The following is a 25,388-nucleotide window of genomic DNA, read 5'->3' as shown; positions in this document are numbered from 1 at the left end:
GCCAACCTGTTGGCAAAGACCCGCGTGCCCCGCTTAGTGAGGTGGATCCCATCTCTCACCATCAGTTATCGGTCTTCAAACAGGGTCCTATGGTCATAGAAACCAAAACCCTGTTGCCAACACCAGTGGCGCAGCCAGTCGTTAACTTGGAAAGTCCGTCTCCTCCTCCTCTCATCCATCCCCCTCACTGGCAGGATTGAGGAGAAGATGACCTGGGCTCCCAGACCCTTGACCACCATCCCCAGAGCTCTGAAATCCTGCTTGATGGTCTCCAGTTTGCCCTTGGTGTCATTGGCGCCCACATGGAAGAGCAGCAGCGGGTAATAGTCCGAAGCGTGGACAAGCCTTGGCAGTCTTTCCATGACATCTCTCACACGAGCCCCCGGCAGGCCACAAACCTCTCTAGAAATGAGGTCAGGTCGGCAGATAGATGCCTCTGTCCCCTGCAGCAGGGAGTCCCCCACAACAATCACCTGCCACTTCTTCCGGGCGTTCCGGCATATTCTGGAGAGAGAGAGAACCACCAACCAACCAACCAACCCCCCCCCCCCCAACAAACCCTTCCTAATGCCAGGGCAAATGTCTGCATTTAATTTAGTATAATTCCATTTAGCTTTCTAAATTTTATAACTTTACTTGCATTCTGAGGAAATTTGGTATTTTCCTAGAAAGCTCATGTTCTAACTGTATCTTGTGCTGAACATCAATACAAAAAAGTTCTTGACATCTCACTCCACCTTTAAAGCTTCTCAGCAGGAAACTCTTCCCCTATACCTCCCTTATGTTGCAGACCTTGAAGGCATATGTTTGGGTCATCCCAGCAAATGCCTCTTGAAATATGCATCAGGCCATCCTAGTCATTCCATTTAGGTATGATCTGTTTTCTCCTGTATTTATAAGTATTTTAGACACCACAATAGTTGGCTTTTATGGTCAATAGATTTCATTACACTGGTCTGACAAGAGAAGGCCAATACACTTAAGTGTTAGAGCTTTTCCTCTCAAGTTCAAATTCTAAAATATTTAAGCATGCAAGGCACTAAAGGAAGGATTTCACCATTACTAGTTTAGAAATAGATGACACAACACTGATTTCTCATTAATATTTAAATTTGCTTAAGTTTACTGTAATGATGTATTTTATTATGCTCCTACAGAGGACTCTTAGTCTGTCTTCTCCAGGTAACACCCTACAGCAGAAATTAGTTCTTTACTCAACTTGAATTTGAGTTTCACAGTTTCCTGCAAGCAGACTGCATGGTTTGTGATTAGAAGGATTCATGAGGAAGGCAAGGGGTCACTTTCAGTCTGCATTGTCAAGCATCCCCAAAAACCTTTGATATTTTAAGTGACATCAGACAAGTTGCAGGTTAAGTCACTGCAATTTTTGAAGTATCAGTAAGGGAGTCACAAAGCAAAGAAAAAAAGAAAAAAGGAGAAAGAAGTTTAAAGATAAAAACAATCCAAATCAGACAGTACTAGATATTCTAACTTCATCTGAACAAAAACAACCTGCCTGAAAGCTGTTTGAGAGGGATCAAGTACTTTAAGCTATAGCTCTGCAGGACAAAGATTTTCCTGAAGATTTATGAACTTTGATAGTAGTGCATACTTTCCTATGTGCTCAGGGTACTGTAGAATACAGTTGATCTTGCATCCAAAGAAGTGTGAGGCACATCAACTTAGAGAAATAAAAACAAATAAAAATTCAGTTCTCAAAGAGCCTAGACTTTGGGATAACTCAGAGCTTCAAATTTATATTTCAAGTTAAGGGTTCTTTCTTCAGTATCTTAAATATAGGCAGTTGTCTTAATACGCAAGCATCATTAAGAAGCCAAGTATTAAGAATTACAATATACAGTTGGTGAAATTGTTTTACATACACTGTGCTGATAAAGAAAAGAATTATACCCTCCTTCTTCTAGATTTAATTAACTACTTTGTATTTTCAATAAATCAAAAGCTATGTAAAGAATGATTCTGTAAATTAAACTCTCAAGGTGGGCCTGAGAAAAGTAAAAGAAACAGTCCATCTTTGATTTGTTTTATTAGGTCAACAGCTAATACAGAGTTAACAATGCTGAACACACTCTTCATCGTGCAAGAAGCATATTCAATTTTAGTACTTCTGTAACTACTACTACTTAGAGACAGTAAAGGATTTTCATATTCTCAGAGTAGGGCATTTGTTAACTTGAGCCTTGTCTTAAGGATGGCACAATCAGAATGTTCTGAAGAGCTGGTTAGGAAGGTAGCCAAGATGCAAGAAAGAAGTCTGAGCTTCCTTTTCAAGGGCAGCCAACTCTTGTACCGTAGGTGCCAAGATATCCACGTGGCCTTTATAGAGTCCACCTGCCAAAACAGACCAGATCTAAATACCATGTTCAACATCATTTGTCAGCAGAACTAATGCTCAACCACAGTCATTGAGAAAGTTAGGAAAACTTTGCTAACTTGATAAATATACATACATACATACGTATGTACACACACACACTATGGCCAGTTGCAACCCATAAGGTATATGTAACAAATGTGGTAAAGAACTAATAGGTTTTTATCTATGAAACTGCAGTTATGCAGCAAACACCTGGGAAACTGAACAGAACATAACAGGTAACTCAAGAGTAGTTTATCGCTTACCACCCAGAGCTCTTTTTTGCCCATAAGTAACCTTCCCATCAAAATCATCCACTGGTACTTTTATGTCTGGTTCAACCTGGGCAATAGTGCAGTTTAAGTGTTCTTCAATCTCCCCCAGCAACTAAAGAAAAAAAAATTAAGAATTTTGTGGTCACAAGACATCAGTTAGCATACAGTTTTCTAAACCAATGGAACACATTCAATAGTTTCAACAGAAGCTGTATACACAAACCAATTTGGTCTTAAGAAATCTAAGACTAATACATTTTTGCTCAAGCCAACTATACAAGTTCACTTCCAATCTCAGTATATTTCTACTCTACTTAGTCAAAAACCTTCACTTTGCGTAATACTGTACTTACATGTATGGGGCTGCTTTACAGAAAAAAAGCTCATAGTCTGAGCTTATTTTACTAGAGATAAGATATTATTCACCCTTATTAAACATGGTAAGAAAGTGCTGCGAGTTTAACAAGCATTCATACACACCTCAATGAAAATGAACTTAGGTGACACTATTAACTGTTGAACCTCTAACCTGTAAAGCTACTTATAGCTTTGCAAGAAACCATCTAAACAAAAATGCTTCATTAACATCCTACATATAACTCTACACAGCATTTCACTAGAAAGGCCATAAGGAAGCTAAAATAAGAGTTCAGGGGGAAGCATGACAACATCAGCTAATAATTAATTTCAAGTCAGAAATACAATGTTACTGCATTAAAGCTCCTGACAAAAGACATAGAAATGATTTTGATCTTATGCACTTTCAGACAGGTGTTTTTCTTTTGTTTTTACATACTATACTCTGATTTCATGTATTTTTTGTGCACGTGTGTTAAATTAAAGCATTTATGTATTCATTAAGAACTATGCTAAAGCAACAGGAAGCAACGGAAGTGGTTGGGAATATTAAAACAAATTATTTTTTAACTTAAAAAGCTTATAGAAAGTATAAATTTGCAACAGTGTTTTCTAATTACTAATTCTTCTTCAAATAGAACTAAACACCCCAAAAATTAATTTTTACTTCAACTACAAAGCCAGACAATAACTATACCCCATACAGTCTTTTAGAGAAATTAGAAAACTCTGATCAAGTAAAAAGTTCACCTGCATCTCATTGTACCAAATGGTACAGCCTCCTTCTTCCTTCAGTCTAGTGTTATAACATCCTTTTCCACGGCTACTGCATACATGATACCAAACCTAGAAAGAAAGAAAAATAACTTTTAAACTTTGTGAAATAATTTAGTACACTTATTTTTATTAATTCTATCATGAATAAGAAGTCAGATTTCTATTTAAAATACCAATCAATTAAGGAAAACAGAAGTAGTTTTCCAATGCAGGATATTAAAACCAGATATCAGCTGTGAATGGAACTTCAGTAAATAATCTCTATTCAATTTTATCCAAAGTTTATGCTTTGGAATATAATTACCTTTTCTTTTTCTTTTGCCACAAGGGAGATTGCCAGACCCATCCTGAAATTTTTTTTTTTTGGGGGGGGGAGGGGGGAAGAGGAGAGAGGGAAAAAAGAAAAGTGTATTTCAATAATTATTATTGAGCATTATAAAATAAGGTAAAACATGGTGACTGCTCTGAACACAGACATACCTTTCAGCTCTGCCTACTCTCCCAATTCGATGAACATAGTTCTGTTTTTCATCAGGGAGTGTGACGTTGATAACTGCATAAAATACACAGAACCCACAGAGAAAATAGTTTTTCTGTTTTTGCATGAGGTAAGGTCACAGACCACACATTAAAATAAATATGATTTCAACTGCTGCAAACCCTCTCCTTAGCCCCATATACACACACTCAAACTTCAACTTTGTGTTTAACACAGCAACTACAGGTGTCATTACTTGCACCAGAAGAATCCCTATAATCCAGATGATTAGGTATTTGAGAAAGTATTACAGAAATTGTACTTGAAAAAACAAATTAAAAATTATCTAATTTAAGTGCTTAATATCTGCAAACCTGTTTTCTTAAAATAAAGCTATAAGCCATACATACACTTGTTTTCACTAGCTGATGGGCCTAAAAGCATATTAAAGCTTTAAGCAAATTCAATAGATCAGTTTAAAATTTATGTCTTACCATATGGAACACCATGAATATCGATTCCTCTAGCAGCAACATCTGTGCAGATCAAGAAACGGACATCTCCTCTCTATGAAAACACATAGTCACATGAATAATTGTGCTAAATAAACTAAACCAAAACCCAAGCAATGAAACAGTCCTTCCAATTTACTTCTTCCTGAAGTATAAATGAATGGCTTAAATCAAAACACACAAACAAAACTTGTACTATTTAAACTAATGTTTGATTTGCTTTTGGATACTCAAGAACCAAGAAGTTTGAAAAACAGGGTAAAAGATTACAGAGCTTAAATTTATATTTAAAAAAAACCCCTCATCTATCTTATTTATGAAAATGCTTGAAGGTCAGGTTAACTGACAATATAGATTTCCACTTACAGAAATAGCATCTCAATTCCTAAATTCTGTGAGAAGTCATTGAACATACTAACCCAATTTAATGTGCATGATCATACACTGAAGGACTGGCAACACAGATTAACATATGTTTTCAGATACTGGGAAATGAGAAAAAAAGCTTTAAAAAGCTTACTGTATCACCTTAAATCTTTCCAAGTTTTGCTTTCTTTCTTGAGGTTTTCTGTCACCATGCAGACAGACACATGAGAACTGATGTCCCTTCCTATCAGGGCCTATCAGGAAAAAGTTGCTATGCATTAGTATCAGATGTAGGGTACGACACAGCACCATACAGAGACGCTGAAAAAATATTTGCCACAGACAAAACAGTCTTCATTAGGGAATCTCAATTTATTATGAATTAACAAACTTTTAATTACAGATTCAGATACTGGGATACCGGGGAGGGGGGGGGAATTAAATATCTCATGAAACGCCTCCCCACCTCCCTTCCCCAGGCTCTACTTCCGTCCAGTGACCTCTCCTCCCTCACTGTCTTAGCTTCCCCAAACGCATCTCTTCACATTTCTCAATTGCCCCCTTTTTGTGTGTTCTGTTTCTCCTTACATCCGTCCTTTTGTGTGTCCTCAACATGTTTCCTCCTGCATGTCCTGCCCCAGCAGCTACCACCGTCTTACAGTTGAGCAAAGGTGGTGGCCCATGCTCCTCCGATTGTGAGGTTTTGGCACCGGATGGGTGGCTTTCATCCATTTCAGAGCTGGCTGGAATAGGCTGTGAACTGCCCAGGGCAGTTCAGCCTCCTCCCACACAGAGCACCTCTGCAGCCCCCTGCCACCCAAACTCTGCCCTTTATGCCCAATATAGTATGTCATTAACTTAAGCACAGTGATATTCAGACATTATAAAAAAGTGACCTCCATCATAAAAGGCTTTAAAATAAACACAGAAGCAAGCAGAATCAGGCTTTAGTAAAAACATCACCTCCACCCTGTTGGATGAAGTATTGCTCCATATTATCACAATCTATTTTCGTCCTACAGAAAATAATGGCTTGGTCCATCTTGTGTTCTTTGATCGCCCGAACAGTGTACTCTCCTTTCAGAATTTTAATAGCTTCAGACCACATTTCTAAGAAAAATGAAGGAAGTTATTTCACTCAAATTGTTTAAAAATATGAACAGTCTTTGCATGGTATGCATTTAAAGATTCTCTAGCCTTTCAGTAGACATTTACTAGCAGAGCAGGTAAGTTAGCCCTTCATTTATTTACTCGTGCTCTCCTCCAAGCTAATCCATGCTCCAAGCTAATGTCCTACATAAAGGACCAAACTACTTAGTAGTTTCAGTTTATTTATACAGCTCAAACAATTTTTGTTTACACATCTGAAGATATGTGTTCCAGTGTTTTTCTTTCCCCTAAATACAGAAACACACTTCTGTTTTGCTATTAGGTCACAATTGCAAGATTCTAGAAATAAGGATTTGGAGGCACATGTCTCAAGAACGACACCTACTATAGTTTAGCTTTAATAATATTTAAAAGGTATTATTTCACAAACTATTACTTAATAAATGTTGGTTACCTGGAGTGTTAGCACCAGGTCGTGTATTATCTTTTGCATGTACTTCATCAGTCTAGGGGGGGGAAAAAAAAAGTCTTTAGCCATGTTACTGTAGCAGAAATTAAAACAAGAAAAAAAAAAAAGCCTACTAACAACTACTTATTCAGAATTTATTCAATGTTTTATAAAAAAAAAAAATCCATGCCATCCAAGTTCTACAATCGCAAAGATTCTTTCCTCATTCTAGGACCTCTCCTCTGCAGCAAGGAAAATCCCAACAGTCACTAAAACCTCTTATTTTGCCTATCTGGAGGCCTGACAAACTGAATTCCAGTTCCAAGGCCAACTGTAACTTGGCCACTCCTTTCAGGGGAGTCAGTTGTTTACCTAGCATTTCAGGATTGTGAATGGATTCCAACTGCTTCTGGCTAAGAAATAAAGACTTGAGACTATTAAGAACAAACTATATTATTTTATTTAGAAGTAATCTAGAATATTAAACCTCATTTGGTAAATTAAGGAAAGTTAGCGACTACTAACTATTTTAAGACAACAGAATAAAATCCATTATATACACAGAGAATTAGGATTCCAAAGCTCATGCTCACATCTTTCTCTCTCACTATAACTTCAAGTGAAAATAACATTCAGGAGTTAAACACAATGATCATGGGAACATAACCTGAAGAACATAGGCATTAAGAAGCTTGAAACTAAACAAACAAACAAAAAATCCTTTCATACAATTTATTATGGATAAGACAATAAAAACATGAAAACATGACATGGATACTCAATGCTATTTTGTTAGCTAACAGCCTCAAGATGAATTTGAGAGGTAGAACTAGGTATGCATGCTGTCTAAATGAATTTTAATTTCTGGTCAAACATACAGGAACAAGTAGTAGTGTTAGTCTAGATTTTGACAAGCCTACAAAGTTCTAAAGTACTTTATGAATAAATCTATGCATAAAATGGAAAAAGTCTAGCTCTTTAGATTGAGTTTAGGTGAGACCACCAAACAAGTTACTTTCCTGCGTCTTGCATGTAAAGAGAGACTTTCATGTGATCTAAGAAATAGGTTCCTTCCAGTGGTTATCTGGAAGCTAAAAGTACAGCTAAAAGCTGAACTACCTAAACAGCTTTCTTCAAGAGGGAGAGGGAGAGGGAGAGGGAGAGGAGGGAGAGGGAGAGGGAGAGGGAGAGGAGGGAGAGGGAGAGGGAGAGGGAGAGGAGGGAGAGGGAGAGGGAGAGGGAGAGGAGGGAGAGGGAGAGGGAGAGGGAGAGGAGGGAGAGGGAGAGGGAGAGGGAGAGGGAGAGGAGGGAGAGGGAGAGGGAGAGGGAGAGGAGGGAGAGGGAGAGGGAGAGGGAGAGGGAGAGGGAGAGGGAGAGGGAGAGGGAGAGGGAGAGGGAGAGGGAGAGGGAGAGGGAGAGGGAGAGGGAGAGGGAGAGGGAGAGGGAGAGGGAGAGGGAGAGGGAGAGGGAGAGGGAGAGGGATGTGCGCGAGCGCGCATATTTTCTTTTTCCACTTGGAACTATCATCAATTGACCAAACCAAGTAGTTTTATACCTGTGAAGGAAGAGTGCCTTGTTCAAACAAAAAACAGGGGGAAAAAAAGGAAAAGAAACCCAAGAAAAGCCCTAGAATTCTGCCTCACCTTAGATAATGACCTCAGAGAGGTGAAGAACATACACATTTTGTGCTTTGCTCCAGGATAGACAAGACACTGAGAAGTTTTCTTTAAAAGTAACTGCCTTTGAGATCCTTAGATCCTGAAAGTCATTCTGGCTTTATGGGACAAGAAAACCTCGCCTGGGTAAGGCCTAATAGCATACTAAGCAAAACCAAATTGTTATTAGTCCACATATCATGGAGGAAACCCTTAACTCCATTAACATATAATTAGCAAAAAATTAAATAGAGTTGAAAAGTAATTTAAGCATTCACTTCTCCCACCAGACAAGTTTCTGGCTAAAGAATCTTAGTCTTGAATGCAAGAATGTAAGCAATAAAATTCCTTGTCTGGACATTGGATAGAAACTACCTTCAAACTGCTGAATAAAAAACTAAAATAAGAACAAACACCCTTAAAACAAGGTACTATTATAATCACAGCTAACTCATAGACCACAGCTGCTCTTGAATCACTCAGACTCAAGATCAGATATAGAGTTAAGATGAAGAGACATGAAGTAGTGTTAAGACTTAATGAAAAGGCCCTACCAAATGTAAGAAAGGGAAGTTCTAGAATTAAAGAGATGTTAAGAAGAGTCACTGATCCTAACTGCCCAAGAGTTGCTAAGAATAAAAGACAGTTCTAGGTCATTCAGAGCACAGCCCGAGATGAAATCCATTTACATAAAGACTGTCTATTTCCTGTATGCTGTTAGGGACAAAGTGTTTTACAGAAAGGTTAGAAAGTTTACGTCTTTCGGATCAATCAGAAGACAGGTACTACACCTCTCAGAGGCTACAGATAATTAGCTGTGAAATGACTTAATGGTGCAGCACCACTGTTCTCCACTATAAGCCAGAATAGTATTCCATCAAGTCTTTCCTCAATCACGTTTGTGAGACCGAGTTATTCATAGTCCTAATTTTATGACATTTCCAATATCATGCTGTTGACCAATGTTGGTGGGACAAACCCTTTCAGACACATTAAGCTGTTTCAATAGTTGGCAAAGATCTTACAACATTAGGCCCCAATTCCAAGTGTTAAATCACTGTGCAGACAGAAAGTAAATACAGGCAGAGAAAAACAGAAAAGGAATTTAAATATGTTTCACTTATAAACCACTTACTCTTATGTGATTCTTGCCAAGCCTTTCCCAGAGTTTGTCAGCTTTTGGATTTACAGGCACAACTACATGGTGCACAGTTTCAGGGACAGAATCTTCTCCTTTCAAGTCAACCCAGGTGGGAAAATGCATGATCTTTTCAGACAGTTTTTTCACATCAAAAGAATGCAATGTTGCAGAGCACACAATCACCTGAGAAGCAAAAAGCCACAATAAGAGTACTATCAAAGATGAATACCACAGGAGATCAGATTCTTCTGGGAAAATAAATAAATAAAACTGGGAGGACATTGCATGCTAGCTGCAACAGCACACTGTAGCACAACACAAAAAAGGGAAAAAAAAACACACACACACTGCAAACTTTCTTTCCTCATCCCAGGATCTACCAAGCTAATGAAAGTCAAGACAGAAGAACAGTTACACAGTTATTCTCTTACAGAGACCCAACCATTCAAGACAAGAAAAGCAGAATTGCAGATAGCTAACGAATCAAGATTAACTACAACATTAGAAGTCAGAGTCTAAGAAGTCACTCCTTTTTTAAAATATATGTATATTTAAATGACCCCCAAAAGGCTAAATACAAGGCTTCAGATGAAGGATCCTAATACCACCTATGTTCACAGGCAACTACTGAACCCAGTGAACAAGTTATTGGCTAGGAGTGTTACTTGTGGAAAGAGATGCCATGTAATGGTCAACAACTTGTTACAACTGAAAGCAGTGCAGATCAAATAAGTTAAGAACAAACTTCATACCTGAAGTCTCTTTCCATCTGAAGTTATCTGAGGAATCTGACTGTGAATCCTGTTTATGAAGTCTGAATAACCTTGGAGAAGCAGCCCATCCTGGAGGGTATTGAAATACAACAAAACTGCAATGCCAATTTCTCATTTGTCAATCTATACATTTGAGTAACATAAACAATACATCTGAAGTCTCAGAAGTTCTCTCAATTACCTGGACAGGTCAATGCCTGGCTTATTACTATGGAAAAAAAAAAAGGAAAAGTTTGAAGCATTTTCAAGCACAGCTGCTGTGCTTCACAAGAAATTGAACATGTGCTTCAGCAGCTTCTTCTAGCTAAGAAGCTATTTCCCTCCCCCTCCCCCCACCCAAGTATTCTACCTTTGTAAATATCGACTGGTATTAAGATCAGAGAAAGAGGCAATGTTACAGAGTAATGACGTTTCACTGAATCTTTTTAGGAAGTGTTATATTGCATTTCAAAACAACAAGAAAAAAATCTACATATCACTTAGTTCTCTACGTACAGCTTCATCCAGAACCAGGAATCTAACTTGAGATAGGTTAAGCTTTCCTGTTGAGACCAGGTCATCCAGTCTTCCAGGGGTTCCCACAACTATGTCCACCTATGAAATACAGAATATCAATTGGTCACATATTGAAGTAGAAGGCACTACCAGCTTTGCCTAAACTCAAGACTGTCAGATACTTAACAGTGTAATGTCCTACCTTCTGTTAATTATAATTTCATAGAATCCTAGAGTAATTCAGGTTGGAAAGGATTTTTTTTAGGTCTAGTACCCACTCCCAATATCACACATAAAGCAGCGCCAACTTCAAAGCTGCTTTAGAGTACTAAGGACCTTGCTCAGTCAAGTTTTGACTATCTTCAAGGACAGAGATTCCACAACCTTTCTGAGTAACCCGCATTTCACTTTTATAGCCCGAGTTTCCATTTCATTTCATTACTGGAACCTGCCTCACACTAGAATATTTTGGGAAGTTCCCTCTCTGTCTCCATTTCTCCAAAAAGCTGTTTAGCTGCTTCAGAAAGTGAAGTTAAACAAACAAACAAACAAAAAAAGCTGTTTAAAGTTCAACTCTTTTCCCCCCTGTGGAAGTATAGCTATCAAGCCTATCACCTACATAAATAACTTAAGATTTTGCCAGATAGAAAGGTTCACCCTCATGCCTTTATGATTCATATTAGCATCTACCAAGCTCCCAGTTCGAGCATGTTTATGGGAAGCTTCATAGTTTGGCAGCTAGAGTCACTGAAAGCATATTAATAATGATGGGGTGTCACTTCCAAAAGTGAGTCTTTAACAATAATAATAATACTAAACAAACCCTCATTACCACACACTATGCTATTCAGACTATAAAAGAACAAAAACAAAAAATTCAGATTATGCTACAGCATGATTGAACTGATTGTGGATCTAGCTTTGCAGCATGGGATACATTTTGCCCTACACAGGTGTTCCTTCTAGAGAGAACTGGTTTGTGGTGTAGGCTGATCCTGCTAATTGCAGGCCAGTTTTATTTGCATAAATGCAAAACAAATTAGTAAGAAACCTGTTTTGTTAATTAAGGAAAAATGGCAGAAACTACATTTTTATTTTAAGTTTTACAGATGTACTCGGGCATCAATAGAATTTGACTGAGTACCATACAGATTGGTTATGACAACCACCACTAAGTAAAGCAACAAATGCCAGAACAGTGCAATATGACATTGCTATCAACTGCATGATTTCCTTTTATCAGGTTTACAGGAGTTACAGAATATTATGACTATTTCCTAGAGACATTGAGTTATTCAGAACTCAAAACTATTACATCATATGAACAGAAATACAACTTACTCCTTGTTCCAGCACAGAGAGTTGATCTCTTGCAGCAACACCACCAATAATCAGCAGCTCTCTAAAATTAAAGTTACAATCAACATATTTTGAAGTTTTCTGACTTTCGTTATATTCAGGAGAGACACTAAACATTTGGCTGAGGATTCATTCTGTTACTAGTAATACCTGGAGTTTAACAGTTTAGAACAGTAAATTTAAAAACAAAAGAACAGGGAAGAGTTTTATTTTAAAATTCTTCCCTTCATATGTAATGCATTGTAGCTGAACTCCAGAAATGAAAATCTTGCCACTGAGTGGTATTTCATTACTTCATTGCTGTTGTATTACACACACAAACCAGTTTCACCTTAAAGAAAGAATCAGTTTCTTGAAACTAACCTGTTATTATACTGAGATTGTGTAAGTTTCCTGTGTTCTTGAAAGTTAGCAAAGCAAACAGCAAATTCAATACCTTTGACATCACAGCTTTCGTCTCCCCATTGCTACTCTCATGCAATCCTAACAAAAGCACTCTTGTAAACTGACTACAATTTAAACAAGAAGCTCCATATTTTAAGCTTTAGAAGCAGTCAAAAAAGAAACAGCTTTAGACCAAAGCAGTCTGTAGACAACTTAAAAGTGCACCTACATGCAAATCAGAGCAAGATTTGTTCTGTGAGAATATGAACGTAAACAAATCATATCTTTTACATAACTATTTGTTATAGATAAAAAAAGAATGATGGGAGAGGTGAGAGAAGAGGGATGATAAGCAGAATATATGTTCTTCTCTTTGTAAATAAATAAAAACTTCACTAAATATCCCTGTTTGGTAATCTGAAGAAAAACAAAATAAACAGATTTATCATACCAGAAAGAAGTAGTCCAGAGAGGAAAAAACATCAAAACCCCCCAACTGGTCAGGGGTGTTACCACAGCAGAAAAGTTAGAGGGTTAGTTTGTAGCAGATGCTACTGAGGCTATATAAATGGCACTGCAGATTAAGATTCACTTATCTACAAAGGTGAACCCCTGAGAGTTCTGTCCTGTCCACATCGACAGTGCCATAAATATAGTACTATGTAACAGAAAATATTAAAGCATTATTACCTTAACTTGGGATTATCAACATATTTTTTGAACTGCTTCACATTGTTTAAAGTTTGTTCTGCCAGCTCTCTCGATGGTTCTACAATCAATGCTTTTGGAGCATTTGGAAGGTTCTGTGTTTGAACCACTTGTGCATTTCCTAAAGGAAAAAAAAAAAAAGCAATTAAAACAAACTGCATCACTATCCTGTAATTTGTAGGTGGGAACAAACTTAGATTTTCTTCTAATAACCTAAAACCTCATGATTCTGAAAAATGCTTCTTTAAAGGGTAATTTTATGGCTCACTCAATTACAATAGCTTCAGGTTAGTATTCCAAATTTGAAAGTGTTCTGTGAACCTGGCCATGATAGTGAGTATACTGTCTGTTCAGCATAATGCATTTCTATCGCAGAACTTTAAAAAAAAGTGTTAAAGTGGACACTTTTGAGTAACTTTGATAATAACTTATAAGGAGTTTGGCTATCTGATACACTTCTAAATTCAAAGTGTTAGACTACACATAGTTTAATATGAAGAAAATTCCAAAAATTCCAAACACTTGAAAATCACACTTATTTTACTACCACTAAGATCATTGCAAGACCCCAAATAACAATAATGAAGCAATTAATCAGAAAAAATTCTCTAAACTAGAACATAAAAGCATCAGAAATTTAAAGATCTAACTTACCCGTGTGTTGTGATTTTACAACACTACCATCAGGAGCTTTGCAAAGGGCAATATAGCCATCTTTTGGTGGAAACTTGAAGTCTTCTTCACCAAAATTGAATTTCAATTCAGCATTCTAGATTGAAACAAAGTAATGTCATATAGACAGGTTCAATAGACCACATAAAGTGAGAAACAATTCCATAACTAGTTTTCCCACAAGAAGCCAGTAGACTAAGTATGTACAGGAAAAAGCGTTCCCCCTACACTGTCAAAGAGGTCTAAACCCTGTCAAGACATTTTTTGCTTGTTTCTAGCTCTGAAAGTTTCTCTTCTACATCAAAATATTCAAATATTTACAGATACATAAAAGCCTCTTTCAAACTTGCATGTTTTATTCATATTCAATGAATAGCTACAACCTTTAAAATAAAAAACAATTTTATTAGTTGTATTTGTCACTGACCACCAGAAATTCTATTAAACCCTTTATTATTCAATAAAGTATCACTACAGAGAGATTGTAAGCCCAGAAAGACTAGCACACCACTGTAAAGTTAGGGTTGAGAATAAATGAAACAAGAAATTTAAGTGTTAAGGTAGATCAGTAAAAACTTTGACATTTTTAGTTATTTGCTTGTATCTATTGAGTCATTCCATAAAAAAGTTTGATGCAGACAAGACAGGAACTAGTTATCCAAGCTAATACAAGTGCTATTCTACCCTTACTCCAGTTCAAATTGAAATATTTCAGTTTGAATAGTCAACATTTAACTTGAGTGGAACTCTTCAAATAGTGACTGCTTCAGTAGCAAATTACTGGTAGACAAAAGGAAACAAAGACAATGTTCAAGAGGGACTACAGTAATTGTGGCAGGTATGCAAGTTTCATACATAACTAGTAGTTACTAAAAACCTGGAACAATTCTCATGATCTCATGCATCTGCGACATTCCTAAGTTACCTTCAGTACACAAGCAGCAAAGAGTGCTTGGTTCCGTATGTGCTGTGGGATTTCAAATGCAAGGCCAAGGTCTTTCCCTGAAAATAGAGTTCATTCAGTCAGACTTCACACACACGCACACCATACAAGCATCCAATTAAAATTTCAAAAAAAAGAAAGAAGAAAACTTACCATTTTTGGAAAATTTTATTTGTCCTTTATCTATGTCTAGATAACATCCAATTGTATCATGCATAGTGAATTCCTATAATGAAAAGCAGGTTGTGAAATTAACAGGTTTTAGAATAGCATATTAAGAAGCAGTGTTTACATTCTGTCAACTTTTAGTTTTCCCACTTCTCCCTACTAAACTTCTATCCTTAAGAGAAGGAAGTTTGGTTTTTATTCTAATACCACAGCTTTAATAGCATGTTTTTATTCAATTACACCTTTTCAGGAAAATGCCAAGTTTGTCTTAGATATTTAAACACTTACTGCTGCTTTAAGTTTAGTTTAAAACCAAGCACTCTGACAATTATAAAGATGAGCATTATTAGAAAAGACATTTGATTGCCATAATACACATGCAAAGCTTTTAATACAAATAATGAAGAGCTTAGCAAAGAAGAGTGATACTTCTATCAACAAACAACTGCAGCTTACCTCACCGTAGCTGTCAAATTGCTTGTTGTGAGATTTCTTGCCGGTCCCACCAAAGCCAAAGCCAAATTTATCAGTGCCTGAAGGTAAGACAACCTTTTACTGTTTGTCTGATGGGTTACATTCCCTGCCCCCAACTTTGCCCATTATCATTTATATTGTCAACTCAAACCTCTGGTGTTACAACAAAGAAATAATACACTGTACCAACCAAATATTTGCAGTTTTGACATATTCTGAAATAATTTTTGAATCAGTATAGTATGTTTATTGATTTTACTGGTCTCCAGTCATCTTCATTAGAAGAGTAATCAAAAGAAAGGTACAAGAAACAACAGGAGTTAAAAAACATATCCTTTCAGCAGATTTTTTCTTATAAGAAGAACAGAATTCATATAAAAAGTCTTAAACTCCCTGACATTGCTATTTTTCCCAGAGTCCATTCTCTGGAAGACTAGAGCAGGTTTCCAGCCACCTTCTATAACATGAATAGAAGAACTGTCTATGGGAATCCAGTAAATCTGTCCTTCTATGAGGAAACTCACCCAAGTCTAACGAAGCCTGCATAGTTGACCAGCCAACTCTGCACAACCCTTGGTCATGACAGGAAACTTCATAGTAGTATTTTCCTTTAAAAGAGAAAGAAAGGATCTTAAACAACACCTAAATTTCAATTTCAAAGTGGTTCAGTTTGGCTGCTTCCAATGTCATGCAAGTCTAACGTTCCCACTCCTCGCCATAAGTGTCATAAAACCCCCTACTGAGTTAGTGTGAAAGGGTTCTATAGGTACCTTTGCAGGTAGAGACAGTTATCAAAAGATAGCAGACCAAATGGAAGAAGTACATGTGGAGAGGTAGCGTGTGAAAGTTTTCTAAGAACTGTTAAGCTAGCCAGAGACTAGTGGTTCTAGTTGGTTCCACAAGAACTGACAAACTTTGAACACCAAGAGTCTGCTGAATCAGTACAAGACCACCAGCATGCACTAGTATCAAAAACTGGTTTTGTAACTTGAACCACATCCAAGTAGGGTGTGGCTGCTATGTACAGACAGAGACTACAGGGTTATATGCACAGCCAGTGAAACAAGGCACTCCCTGAAGAACTTTCTGAACACTACCTAGAACAACTGGAGTGTCAGCATGACCATCTGCTTCTGAGCAAACAGTTGGGGTTGGCCTCTCAACTGTTGCTCACACCAGATAATCAGGTAATTTGTGCATCTGTGCGCCTGTGTGTGAAATGTGTGAGGAAATAACTGAATGTACAGTGTGAATAGTGATCTGCTATTAATAACACCTCCTTAGTCAATAAAACGTGTTCTAATGAATACTGGTTGTGATCTGTGTCTCTTCTGACTAGATCCCTTATGGGGGAAAAGGGGATTTAGAACATAAGGAGACTGAAATATGCAGAAGTATTTCTCTTTCCAAAGTCTTCAGCTGGGAGTAAATTCAGTAATAGCACATTTGCTCAGATGGACAATAAATTTTAAATGCAACTCTCTACATTAACAATGGGTGACAAGTGGATGTTTTAGTTGAAGTTTCTGAAATAGTTTCCAAAATACATAATTTAATATCTACCTTTAGTCACGCCTCTAGTTGCTCTGCATCCATGCCATTCTTTTACCTCTCTGCTTTGACAACATAGACCGTCTGATCCAATTGCTGAAGATGACAAGACAGTTTTAGTTAAAGAAAAAGCTTCTCTACTTTAAGCAGCATTTTTGTGCATATTTTAATCTAGTTTATTCTCTTTTATTTAAAAACGTGAACACAGGTGGGCAGTTTTATTTAACAGCTTACCCTCTGCAATTTGAAGAAGTAAATATATCTATGCCCTGTGTGGATAAACTTGAGTTTACCCCCCAACTGCTTACAGAGATGCATTTGCACTTTCTACAGTCTTTCATTGGAAAGATTGACTAGCACACAGGAGAAAAACTATTAAGATAATCAGGTTTTACAAGCGCAGTAAGTGTAATATGCAGACAACAGATGATACCAGAGACAACAGATGCATATTCACGGCCTCAAGAACAGAAAGGTATCAGTATTTAACATCATCTTTCTGCAAAGAAAGATTTGGTTACAGTGTTGCTTTAGAAATCAAAGCATGGAACTAGAATGGGATATAGATTTATATGGAAGTTTCCTCTCAATGCCAAAGGCACTAGTGTCTGACCTGTACTATTAAAACAAAAAATCCTCAGTACTCTGCTTTGGAGATTATTTTAATCCTTTCTTTTCCTGACTTCCAAAGTATTTGAAGGGGGAAGGAGGGAGTTTATATACTGGTCTTCTGTTCCCTCAAATCATCTTTCTGAAGAGCCTTTATTAGGAAGAAATGCTGTGGGAACATATGGAAGCTACCAAACATATGCGTATTTGCACTATACAGTAATTTTCTCATTTTCCAGTCAGACTGCGAAGTCAGCTACTTTTGGCAACAGCATAACAAAGCATTGGAAATACACTATGTAAGCGTTAATTATTTTATCTTCTTTAACATTAGAAATATTTAAAGGATTCTCAGAGAATTCTACAGCTTTTTCAACTCTTTGTTGATTGCAAGGATAAGGGGGAGTGAAAAAGAAAAGCTGGTAAGAGGTTACATTTTAACAGGACTATTAAGCAGTCCAGACTTCAGTTGAGTTGTTAATAGTTATTGATAAGGTTGGAAAGTATGAAGTTTTACACTTCTGACACTTTTTTAAACTGTAAGCCAGAGCAGGTCAGGGGTGTTTCATGCACTGCTAAGACAGTTTGGTACTACAGGCTCTACAACAGTTACAGGTCTGGAAGGCTCAATCTTACTTCTGTGCTTATGATTTTTATTCACAGAGTTACTTTTTCTTTTTCTTTGAATTGGAGAGGAAACAAGAATTCATAATAATGGCTAGAGCTCAAATACAATATATTTTTAATTGGGGGGGACCCCCCCCCCCAAAAAAAACCTCATTTAACCTTTATCTAACCCTGAACAGATTTTATACTAACCAGATTATACGCATCACATAGAAATAACATGTTCTAAAACTTACACCAATCAACATCCATCACTTGAGGTTGCCCAAGCAAAGGTGTTCTGCAGCCAAAATTTCACATTCAACTCAGAGGCACTTGCTGAGTTTCAGCTTTTGTCAAAAACAACCCCTCCCCCTCCCCCCCCCCTTTCTTGGCTTTGATAGCAAGGCCTTAAAATACATTTTCAGCTTTTACCTTTTACAAGCCTTTATGAAGATTGAGTAACTGTGTATTTTTCTGGTGAAGTTTAAAAACTGATGTCTTAATTATTCCATTCATAACGGGGAAATGGAGGGGGGAAGAGACTTTTTCCAAGGAGAGCTGGGCCAGAGGAACAGGGAGCAGGAAGAGGGCTGGAGAGGAGGATGCCAATGCTTTAGATAAACTTTTGTTGTATATGTGTGTCTGAACAGGATATTGTATCTTTATAATCCAAGCTCAATTCACATTGCTTCAGGAAGAAAAGTACTTTTTTTTGTTAAACCTGAAATAAAGTACGTATTTCCTTTTCCTTCATATTCTGTACCAGTGTTTACACAATTACTTCTGTATGGATTGCTTCTGGTCTGTTCCATGCATAAGTACTTTGTTTATTGTTTCTAAAAAATGATTAAGAACAACTTACAATAAAGGAATACATTTGAAACATTTGATCTCTAAATTAAATCATATACTATGGACTAGTACAGATGCACCAGATTCAGCAGCAATAAAAAACAAACAAACAAACACACAACCCCAAACACAGGTGTTTTGAGCCCTACCAAACCGACTAAAACCAAACAACCCCCCCTAAACTCTCCCTGATGAAAACTTGTAGGCCTTAATTTTTTCCCTGCAGTGGGGGAGGGGGAGTGTTCTTTCCAGGTATATATTACAGTTAAACAATTTCAAGTGTATGATGAACAGTTAAAGTAGTGTTAGTATAACTCACCAAAAGCTGATCCTCTATCATATGGGTTCATTTGCCATTTATTGAGCACTATTTTGAAAGACAACAATAAAAAAAAGCATTAAATCAACATGATATGCCTGGAGAACTCAAACAAAAACTTCACAGTGGCTGTACAATAGCAAGATTAATATTATGGGGGGATAGCCTTATTCCAATACAATTCATACCATGAAGTGAAAATGAAGGCCTATACATTGAAGAAGCAAAGATACATAAACACAAAGGTATTCTATGTCTAAATTGTTGCTTAAAAATGCAACTTAAAACAATGAAGACACTTAAAAAACAGACCAAAGTTCCACATGATCACAATCAAGTTCAGCTGGAAAAAAGTCCACAAATACATTAATAGTAATAATTTTGAAATGTATTTGCTATTTTTGCTCTGAATTTGTATTAAGATGTTTTTCAGGATATCAGTTAAAATGTCATTATTGAAATGCTCTGGTACACAGACATAGCATATCAGGTTTCTGACTTTATTCTTCACAGGCCAATAATATGTTTTAGTAAAGCCAAGAGCTTCCACAAGATAAGTGGGTTTTTTTGTTTGTGGGTTTTTTTGTTTGTAAAACTAGATTCCATTACAATCAGGATTATGTAATATATTCACATTACATTCTTTTAAGGAGAACTTTTTTCTTTGACTGTATTGTCACCACTGCAGCAGTAGCTAATATCTAAGTTGAAAAATGAGAATTGCTGCAACATCTTCAACATGTTCCAACAGCTACTGTTACTTACATAAATCTCAAACTAAATACCACAGGCTGGACATTGTTTTTAGTTATAAAGTTGCAAGATTATTTAAATAGATGTACACTAGACACAAATACAGCAAGGATATTATCATGGCTACAATCCATGCTGTATCAGTGGGTTCTAGGCCTGTTCACTGCCAGCTCAATCCAACGTTTATTAGTTCAAACACACAGCCATGCAAGATGTTGTTATTCAGCTTCCAAAGTCTAGCTAGGTGTCAAAGGAATATAACCGTTTTATTCAGCACAGCAGAATTGAAAGACATGGTACAGAATTATTCAGCCATACAAAATCATTTTGCACCTAGAAGGACTTTTAGTTCAAGCTTATGTAACAGGCCTGAGCTGACTGAGCTGCATCACAACTCATGTCTTATCTATCCCAGCAGCTGGAAGGTTTTATTTATTATTATTTTTTAATATGGACACAGTTACCACTTCACATCTTGCAAGGCACTAAACTAGTATGGCTTTCAAAAGAACGCTGAAGAGCATAGCGTGGATCAATCAGTCCTAAGCTAAAGACAACAAGCATTGGTAAAAGACCCTGGGTAGTCAAACGCATCCCAGTTTTTCCCTATGACTCAACCAGTACATTTATACTCACAATTTCATATGATCCAGGGTATTTCATTTACATTATCCACCCCCACCCCACCACTTGCACACACAAAAAAGAAAAAAGCCTAACTTGCCATTAAACGAGGTTTTGTTTAACTTTACTTTGTGGGTGAGGGAGTCAACACGGATTAACAATATTACATACTTCAGGAGAGTTGTGGATGAAGACTTACCTGCTCCACCAGTTTTAATGGTTGCTTTCCCTTTCTTGCCTTCCATCTGGTCCTTTAATGTTTCATAAACTATCTGGATAACTGGAATGCTAAAAGCCTGAAATGCAAAGTTATTTTGCTTCACACATTTTATACATATATATATACTTATACAGCCTAGTTTCCAGCTGCAATACATAGGTACATAGGGGTTAGAAATACTTTAAGACTAGCCTAAACATGTGTTTTTAAAGACTAACAGTGCTGCTTAAATATACACACGCCCCCATACACATTCTCTCTATACACGTGTGCGCACACACACACACGAAACAAAAAAAAAACAAACACCCACAGTATTTCTTACAGATGGTCTTCTACTTTCTACTGTATTAGATTTAAATCTGATTACTTACACCAGTTTTTCCACTCCCTGTTTCTGCAGCCTATAGGAAAAAAGAGTTTACAAGTCAGAACTTATTCTATAGCAACTGTTCTATAGACTGTTCTGTTTAGTAAAGTATGAACTAAATCCACTTTGGCCTTTGCATAACACAGAAAATCTCGATATAGAGTAATGCCATTGCTTCACACATAAACCAGATAGGAACACTGAAAAACTTCCCAGTAGATTTGGAATACAAAAGCTCTCAGATTCCACCAGAAGAAAAAAATCTGTTTATGTCCGATTTTAGCAGGAGGTGTTTTGATTACAGAATCAAGAACAGACAAATCTGCAGAAGGTATGCTGGACTAACTATACTGATTAGTATTCTTTATTTCAGTGAAGTATTTGTTGAGACGGTATCAGTCATGTCACATACAGAACTGTCAGGCATTTACAACAGAAAAGGAAATTAGATGAACTTGGATAGCTCTCCTTCACATGGCACTGTCTGTGAAGTAGTCAAATTTAAGCCTAAAAAGAGCCAAATCAATCTGCAAAACCAGTATGTTTTCATAAACAACTTGTATGTTAACACAAAGCTACAAAGTGACAGATCCTGAAACACACCAGGAACTCAGAGTGGTTGTAAGGGACGAATATACTTCTTAACTAATGAAGAACAGAACAGCTAGTCTAACTGTGGAACATTCTGGAAAGGAGGAATTGACTGAACAAACAACAACTAGAAAACAAAGGTTTTCTTGGAATAGGGCTATCCAGCACACATACCATAAGCACATCACCGCCTCCTAGAATCAGTGGAATAGACTCTGCTTGAATATCTGTGGGGAGACTACAGGAAGAACATTAACACAAGTACAAGTTATCAGAAGATAAAAGCATTTTCCCTTATATATGAATGCACAAAAGCTGCTTAAACGTATCAGTAATCTACAAGAAGCTAATTAAAAGGTGAAAGTTATTCTTCCTGGCTGGCAGCTAAAGAAGCTAAAATGCCGAAATTTGCATGGAGAGTTTGGAATAGGTGGTGTGCCTTGTCAGGAAGCAACTAGCGGATGCAGCAGATTCACTTGCATCCTGACAAGACAGCTACATCTCCCATATCACTGTATTGGCAAGAAAAGAAACGGACTGCTTATTTATTCCCAGCTTGCCTTTCTTCCAGTGTGGTTCACTTTTAAAGCCACTTATATAGCCCGCATTTAAAAGATTATGATTCAAAATTGGAAAAGAGTCAAGTTAACTGAATGCAACCAGCTTTTTGAAACAAGCTCAGCTAATTAACACTGCTCATATGAGAAGAGAAGAGTTACATACACTACAGCTGTCCATACAGATAACATTCTGAACTCCAGTTCAAAATAAGCCTTTAAATATTTAGCCAAACAAGTAGCTAGAAACAGAGACAAATAATTTCACATTAGTCAATAACTTCTGCAGCAGAATAACACACTCAAGCATCAACCTTGAAGAACACAGAAATTTAGATCACAGTTTGGAAAACATTTACTAGACTAGCATCAATTATGTGACAGGATTTCATCCAATAATCCCACAATAAGCAAGCCAGAAGCACAAGGGCTTTTATCATACAAATGACACTGAAATGCAAGCTGCAATACTTTCCTTATTGAAGCTTAAGTGCTACTGCTGCACTTACAGGTTATGTTCTTCAGTCAGTCACATTAAAGAAATGCAAGAGATACAATGATGGTTAAAGGAAGGCATGTTCACGTGCTTGCGACATTAAAACAGAACAGATATTTTAGGAAGCACGTGATACCTCACCAAGAGACAAAAATTAAGATTTTGCCAGGCCCAGAGGTCTAAACATGCCTACTTACAGCCAGTCCATCTCCTCCACTGCTTGAGCTATCTCCGGCATAACACCCATTTCTGTAAGACAAGAAGAAAGGAAAACAAAAAAAAAAAAATCCAACAAGCAGTGTTAGTTACCTCAAAATAGACCAGAAAACTTCCAAATGACAATTTTTCCAACTACTGACAAAAATAAAAAGGCATGTTTTTTGGCAACAGTGTATCCTATCTTCTCTGTAGAACTCAAAACAGAGATAAGACACCCCCCCCCCCCGCCCCGTTTTTGACAGTTGCACCCAGTGTTAAAGGCCATGGAAAGAACCAGACATACATGGCAGGGGGTGAGACAGGGGGAGGAAATCACACTGGTGGCTGACATAATGGAAAAACAAACACTGTAAGAATTGAGTGCAACTTTTTGGGCCAGGTATTTTTCAGGTTTGCATATCTAAGTGACCCGTCTATGCAAACAATATGGCAGACTTAACCACTCTTTTCACAGTTGAAATGCAAATAGCTTTCCAAAAAAAGCAGAACCACCAATAATACATACAGACCCAAATTCGATATGCCTATGTCTCCTTTGGCCACAGCTTGCCACACACAAGTATATTATAACAAGTATATTAAGTAGACAGTGCCTTGATTTTTAAGTTACCAATTACATCCAACTTTGTAAACTTATTTTCTTAGGAATCCTTTCAAGCAAACTTGTATCAAGGTCTGATGATCCTAACTCAGCCACAGACTGAAAATATGAAGCCATAAAGTAAAGTCTACACCTTGATAAACAATTTCTCTCTTTTTATTTATTAATAGAGTAAGACACCATCTCCTGCTATTTAATGAGTGTAAGAAGAAAGAACCTAACCAATTTAAATGATAATATCCTGCCATCAACATAATATCTTAATTGCTGGTTCTCTTTCCAGGTACATAGGGTTACTCTCAATTCTTTAAATATAAACTTGCACCTTTCTAAAGGGAGCCTTTACATGTTAGTCTTCACACTATCACATGCTTGGTTTCATATACATTATGGACATATACATCTAGGTTGACATACATTACTTCTTGAAGTAATTACTTCTCTGATTTACTATAATAAGACTGCTATAAAAATGTATGTATTTCAGGACAGGTTATTTTATTTGTAATGTATTTCAGAAAGTTTTAAACATTCTCAAGTGCTAGTACAAGTCCTAAGTATGCCTACAAACTTAGATTATCAAAATAAGCAAAAAACAAAAACAATCATTTATTCTTCTTACCAGCAAAAATAATCGTTGATTGAGAAATTTAAGTGGTAAGGTCCTTAAACACCTACTACCCATTTTAATATACTTTCAGTTCATATTGATTAAATCCTTGCAAAATATACTGCATTACCAAAACAACAGCACTATGAAATTTTCCTCAGTTACACAACCAAAAGCATCCTGCTGTCTAGCATCTAAATGCATCTCCAGAACTGTGGAAGAAGCTTCAACATTCTCCTTAACGAGGAGGCATGAAGAAATCAGTTAAAAGAAAAAAAAAAACCTCAATTATATTAAAACTTTACAGTGCTTCAGTATGTGTGTGTGTGTGTAGGGTTAACAGCATCAAGAATAAGTTTAAGATTGCAGTTTATACACGTATTTTAAACCATGTCACAGAATAGAGCTACTCCCTATTATAAACGCACAGTTATTATGCTCCACAATACGCAGGACAGTTACCATTGAGTCTCCTGTACAGAAACAAGGCAGTCTGAGAGACAAATCTGTACTTTTAAGCAGTGCCATTTCCCAGGTGCATGTATACACTAAAACCAGCAAATCCATGCTGGCAACCACTTCCGAAGGCCTCCCAAGCCCCAGGAGCCGGGAAAAGCAGCTCCCTCCCCACAGGCCCCTCTGACTCCCGCCTGCGGCGTGGCGGGTAACGAAGCACTACGGAGGAGCCCGCACCAGGCCCAGGGGGCCGCGCACCGCCTTCACAGCGCCCGCCCGCCCCCGCGGGGCCAGCCAGACCGAAAGGCGAGAGGGGCTCCCAGGGCCGCTCCGTGGCGGCCCCCGCCGGCCCCAGCACCGCGTACCCGAAAACGCAGCCATCTTCGCGCCGCGGGCAGCTCCGGCCGAGCCTTCAGCCGCAGTGCGCAAGCGCCGCCGCGGTCCGCCCGCTTCAGCGCGCCGGGTGCACGCGGGCCGCG

At 37.5% G+C, this 25,388-nt stretch overlaps 1 protein-coding gene across 1 annotated transcript; it reads right to left on the bottom strand.

Moving 5' to 3' along the window:
* Window positions 1–2,030: 2,030 nt before the first annotated feature.
* Window positions 2,031–25,325, bottom strand: DDX1 (DEAD-box helicase 1). The gene is made up of 26 exons (XM_067294301.1): window positions 25,275–25,325; window positions 23,221–23,272; window positions 22,145–22,208; window positions 21,384–21,413; window positions 20,989–21,085; window positions 19,413–19,460; window positions 17,036–17,119; window positions 15,997–16,080; window positions 15,455–15,531; window positions 14,984–15,056; window positions 14,813–14,889; window positions 13,870–13,984; window positions 13,198–13,336; window positions 12,106–12,166; window positions 10,765–10,863; window positions 10,249–10,338; window positions 9,491–9,679; window positions 6,707–6,758; window positions 6,106–6,252; window positions 5,305–5,396; window positions 4,759–4,831; window positions 4,267–4,339; window positions 4,091–4,133; window positions 3,760–3,855; window positions 2,644–2,764; window positions 2,031–2,352 (listed from the first exon to the last, which is right to left on the bottom strand). Exons 1-26 carry the CDS (start codon window positions 25,288–25,290, stop codon window positions 2,222–2,224), a joined length of 2,223 nt encoding a protein of 740 aa, XP_067150402.1. The 5' UTR covers window positions 25,291–25,325; the 3' UTR covers window positions 2,031–2,221.
* Between the last annotated feature and the right edge of the window lie 63 nt (window positions 25,326–25,388).

The sequence above is a fragment of the Apteryx mantelli genome, chromosome 3 (genome assembly GCF_036417845.1).
Source record: "Apteryx mantelli isolate bAptMan1 chromosome 3, bAptMan1.hap1, whole genome shotgun sequence".
Taxonomy (NCBI): domain Eukaryota; kingdom Metazoa; phylum Chordata; class Aves; order Apterygiformes; family Apterygidae; genus Apteryx; species Apteryx mantelli.
Note: the sequence above shows the minus strand (reverse complement) of the source record. Positions and strands in the feature narration are given on the sequence as shown.